At 48.1% G+C, this 5341-nt stretch overlaps 1 protein-coding gene across 1 annotated transcript; it reads left to right on the forward strand.

The window, feature by feature from the left end:
* The first annotated feature begins 1201 nt into the window (after window positions 1–1201).
* LOC119309167 (FCS-Like Zinc finger 5-like) lies at window positions 1202–2679 on the forward strand. Its single transcript, XM_037585214.1, has 2 exons — window positions 1202–1791; window positions 1902–2679. Exons 1-2 carry the CDS (start codon window positions 1457–1459, stop codon window positions 2065–2067), a joined length of 501 nt encoding a protein of 166 aa, XP_037441111.1. The 5' UTR covers window positions 1202–1456; the 3' UTR covers window positions 2068–2679.
* Window positions 2680–5341: the final 2662 nt, after the last annotated feature.

The following is a 5341-nucleotide window of genomic DNA, read 5'->3' on the forward strand; positions in this document are numbered from 1 at the left end:
CATTTCGCCAAGAACCCTAGTTTTTTTTTCGAAAAGGGCAAGAACTCTAGCTAAGCTGAAACCATCAATTCTTCAGTGAACCCCGTTCTTTTCTCTTGCGTTTATACCTGCGTTGAGTGGATGGAGGACTCGTTTGATTTCTCGGAGGTGTATATATAGCTTTTCCATCTCCAATTTCACATGTTTTTTATGCTAGATCGCGCAACGATCAATTTTGTCTTTCGTTTGAGTACTTCACTAGATCCTACTTTAGTTATGATAGTATATGAGTAAGACCAAGTCACCTAAGCACTGACCCCTACACCAAAAATCAACACCAAAGCGAGTTTGATGAAAAGATACCACCTCTGCTATTTTTTGAGACAAACAACTATAGTGGTGTAGATAATTGTAGATGATCCATGATCTGCTTCTCATTATCATTGTTTTTGACAACCAACCATGCAAGGCGCGGAGTCGAAAAGAAGGAAGAAAAAGAAGTCTAGCAAGCATATTGATAGATGAATTTGATGACAGCATGATGCATGTTGTTCCTTTCAACTTTTCAACACAAGTTAGGCACTCATATATGTACTTTGTTGGTTTGAATATGTCATTTCTGAATTACAAAGTAAATGAATAATATATGAGGTCTACAGTTGCTACGTAACCCAACCACAAACTCAGCTTTCATCTCATGCATCGAGCTGCTGAATCACACGTCCTCTCTTTCTATCCTTCACAAAAACTTCTTGGTCACAATCATGCTCCTCCTCCTCCTACTACTAGCAAAAAAAAGCCGATGAAAGTTGCCAAGAGGCGCCTGGAATCGTAATAAATTCGGCGAACGACGTTGCGACAGGCCCCGACCGAGCGCCCGGAAGAGAACAAGCACGCAGCAAAAAGATAGACATACAAAGACTTACACGCTTTTACACGCTCTTTTCATCTAACAACCAATCACAAATCTTTCCCCCCCTGATTTTCAGAGGATGGGCCATCCCGCTCACCTATTGACGAATCAAGGTTAACCATCCTGTAAAACTCTGTAAATCGTTTGTACGTGTAGCATTGCCGATCAGGCGCGAGCACGAGGCGGCCCAGGGCCCAGGGGAATAACAATCAGTGCGCTGACGTGGATCCGATCGGTCATGGGACCCCATCCGACGGCCCAGATCCTTTTCCTCCTCTTTTATCTCCCCCCTCCTCCCTCCCAACCCTCTCGCAGTCGCAGATTCCCACCCTCGTCTCCTCCTCTCCACACACGCACGGACGCACTTCCATGGCCGCCGCCTCCTCGTCGTCCCCCCCTCCCAGCCCCGCTTCCTCGTGCCTTTTACGGAGTTTGCGAGCGTGCATGTGCTAGGGTGGATCGTGCAAGAGCGGAGGCGTACGTACGTCTTGGTTTGTTGGTGAAGGGAGGAGCTAGGCTGTGGTGCGGGGTGGAGCTAGCTGGGGGATAGCCTGCAAGAAGCCGATGAGGCGAACGACTAGCTTGACGGAGGTCGCGCCGCCGTCGGTGCTGGCGGTGGTGTTGGAGGACGAGGACGAGGACGAGCTGGTCAAGGCGGTGGTGCAGGCCGAAGAAGGTGGCGCCGGCGGGGGCCAGGACTGGTTGGCGGCCCTAGGCGGCGGCAGCGGTGCCCCCGGGACGGACTGGCTAGCGGCGTACCGCGCGCGCGCGGCGCCGGCGCGGGCGGGGCTCCGGCGCAACTCGGCCGACTACTCCAAGGTCGAGACCGCCGCGTTCCTCCGCCACTGCGGCCTCTGCCGCCGCCTTCTCGGCCCCGGTCGCGACACCTTCATGTACAAGTACGTGAGCTGTCCGCTTCTGCATGCACGTGCATCCATGGCCAAGTTGTACCGCTAGCCAATATACTAATCTGTTGCTTTGCTTCTGCTTCCGTTGCACGATTTTTCAGGGGCGAGGCGGCGTTCTGCAGCCTGGAGTGCCGGCAGCAGCACATAACCCACGAGGAGTGGAAGGACAAGCGCACGTCAAGGTCCATGAGCGAGGCGGCGGCGCCGGCGACCAGCCGCGGCCGCTCCGGCAAGACCGACACCGGCGGCACGGTGGCGGCGGCCTGACCTGACAGCGCACGAGAGGCAGGCACGCTATCATCTTCCGAAGCTACCTGCCAAGGCCAGTAGCTCTCAGCGCTACGCATGTATTACTCGTACGTACGTACGCCTCGACTATGAATCGCTGGTAATCGATCTGTGCAGGCCGTCAACCACCGCTGGTCGATCGATCGACCATCGCCTCAGTTTCAAATCTATGCCGACGGCTACACCGTAGGCATAGCTCTGCCACGTGGCGTCTCCTCTATGGGCAGCACTTGACGGCGGCCACCGTTAGCGTGGAATGTTGCCGACGGCCCTGGCCGTCGGCATAGATGTACGGACACCGTCGGCAAATCATCTATGCCGACGGCTTTTCTATGCCGACGGCATCCCGAGATACGCCGACGTATATTATGCCAACGGCCCTATGCCTACGGGGGCCGTCGGCATAGGCCTATCCCGACGGGAATCAGGGCTATGCCTACGGCCTGAGCCGTAGGCATAGGGGTTTATTCTGGTAGTGACTCGGAGCTCGAATCCGTTTCTGAGATCGTTCCTTCGTACGGTACTACTCCACTACTGATCGATTAGTTAATTGCATCACCTCACGGATCTTATCTTGTTTGGCTTTGTGCATCCTCGACGCTTCATATTGCAGTACTGCGTACTAGACCTAATGCGTTAACAAAATTGCACTTTAATGAAGAGAGAAAAACAATCTTATCTTGCCTAGTGTAATCAAGTCTTGGTGATGTGTGCAGTCAAAAAAAATATGTGACCACTGTTGTTACGTGCTCGTGAGGCCGCCGCCAGGCTGAAAGTTAAGAGTCATTGAACCAGTCGCGTGGTAACTAATCAATCCGTGAGCAGCGCTGCGGCAGTGTATTAAAGCTTGTTGGCTCTCATGAGTCATGATACGGATATGGCTGTGGGCTTTACTACTAAGCACTTGCTCACTAATTGCAACGATAAGACAAAATTCAGACGACTCTAGCAACTATTCCAATGTGCAAGTGCAAGTATATATATATACTCTCTCCTGCAAGTTTACAGTTAAACCCTTTAAAATTTGATCAAGTTTATATTATAAAAGAAAAGATCACAACACCAAATCGATGTCACTACATACTCCCTCCGTCCGGGTTTATTAGGCCTCCTTTTATTTTGAGCTAAAGTTTCACCCATGAATTTAACTAATAAAATATAAACTATATGTCTCAAAAATTATGTCATAGAAACCTCTTTCAAATACAAATCCAGTAATATATACTTTTTTAGCATGTACTTTATAAATTTTTAGTCAAAATACATGATCAAAATTGGACCCAAAATACAATGAGGCCTAATAAATTTGGACGATTGCATTTCCGGTGTTTTGTAATATATTTATTAAGTATTATACTCCCTCCGTCTGGAATTACATCCATTTCCGCGACAAGTAATTCCGGTCGGAGGGAGTAGATGTTTGATCTTTTTCTGCAAACTTAACAAAAATGACTTAGGATAAATTAATAAACCTTGTAAATCCAGGCAGAGAAGTACTCCCTCCATCTCATAATAAAATCAGAAGACCCCTTTTGACTATCAGGATCACATGATCCCTTTTCAATCAATATCCTGGCACTTCTCGCGTGCATATTGCTCAACATGGTCTCCAGATTTAAAGTTTTGTGAAAACACAACTCATTTGTGGGGAAAATAAAAACAAATGGGACGCCTTTTCAAAATCTGAAGACACACACGCGCGCGCACGCGCACGCGGACGCGCAGCGCGCGCCCACACACACACACCAAATTGTTTAGTGGATTTTTTATACTTTTTTTAACTCATTCAAAAAGAATAAAAAACTGGAATCATGTGACTCCGAAATCCACAGAATCAGCTCTACTTGCTCGTGCGCGTCTTGGAAGCATCGATTCTCTTCCACAGATCCTTAAATAATTTGGGTTCCCTGATTCTCACTGACTAGCTAGATCGAGGAAGCATCCACGAACAGAGCCGCTGCAGCTGCTGGGCTCTCCGCTCATTGACATGTTAGCCTCGTCAGCAATGCATGCATGTCTGATAAGCGCATCACAGTTTTTGGAGACTGATAGATAGGTGGTGGATCGTCCCTCCCATGTCAGTCAGTCCACTCCAGGCACCACCACCACCCCGATATGTCACGAGTGGTCCGTTGCGTTGGACGCACTTGCACCCAACCGCAGGCTCCATGCCCCAAGCACCATCCAGTTGTCCACGCACGCCATAGGCGACACCTCCTGTCACCCACTCGATCTGCTCACTCACTCCCTCCAATTGCCCCACTTTTCTTGTCTCCATCTCCCTTTATTTTTCATCATCTTTCGATCACGAGAGAGATGTATTTGTCACCGCACTCAACACTACTGCAAGCTACACGAATCCACCAGAGCGTGCACACAATAGAATTAGTCCAGACTATCACACCTGCCGTGTTCAGCTTTTTCAAGTGGATGAGTATTTGAATGATGTGGATCGTCCCGCCAAAGAGTTGGCATACACTATATCTTATGATAAGTCGGCGAAATTCTCTGAATTCATACGAAATGCACATCCATTCTTGTGCAAATACGAGCGCGTATTTTGGAAACTACTGGATGCGTCACCTCGCCATCTCACCAAGTGGGTTCTCTCCAGCTACTTCCTCCGTCACAGTTTAGAAGGCACAGTTAAATTTGCGTGCGTTTCCACAATAGACAAGGTTTAGGGCGCATTGCATTTATTTCTAGTAGCTAATTAGTACTCCGATATACTATTTTTATATGCATGCGTAGTGTGAATGCTATTTCTTAACCCATCTTACAACCAATAGATAACCACCTAGGTCCCAAAGAATTTCCAAGCGTGTCTTTTAAACCGTGACGGAGGGAATATCATTTTCCATGGCCTTTACTGAAAAGCAGGGGAAAAACAAGGAAAAAGGCTCCCTCTTGCAAATTGTGTGGCGCCCATAGGCCAAACTCATGGTAATGGCAATTGGGACAAAAGACATGGCTATCAGAAGGCGCTTTATTTTCGCTTGATCTTTCCGTCTCCAATCGTGATATGTTTGTTCCTATTCCGTGGCTAGAAACAGTGCATTTTATGCATGTTGGGTGACCTGTAATACGTAGCGACTGCTAGAATCCGTGCTAGTTTCTTGAAGAAAAAAAGGGGTGCCATAGGGATTGTTTGTTGGCAAGATTTTTGTAGTCATCAGTCTTGAGACTGCCACTTACTTTTTTTTAAAGCAAATAGTAAGGGAAGCCTAATATAAAAAGGATTCTAAGTTCATGT

The sequence above is a fragment of the Triticum dicoccoides genome, chromosome 5B (assembly GCF_002162155.2).
Source record: "Triticum dicoccoides isolate Atlit2015 ecotype Zavitan chromosome 5B, WEW_v2.0, whole genome shotgun sequence".
NCBI classification, from domain to species: Eukaryota; Viridiplantae; Streptophyta; class Magnoliopsida; order Poales; family Poaceae; genus Triticum; species Triticum dicoccoides.

What these genes read in the sequence shown, in the direction of transcription:
- LOC119309167 (XM_037585214.1), top strand. Translation starts at nt 1,457, where the DNA reads ATGAGGCGAACGACTAGCTTGACGGAGGTCGCGCCGCCGTCGGTGCTG. An exon ending in CGCGACACCTTCATGTACAA is followed by an intron (nt 1,792 to 1,901) that starts GTACGTGAGCTG and finishes ACGATTTTTCAG; the next exon opens with GGGCGAGGCGGCGTTCTGCA.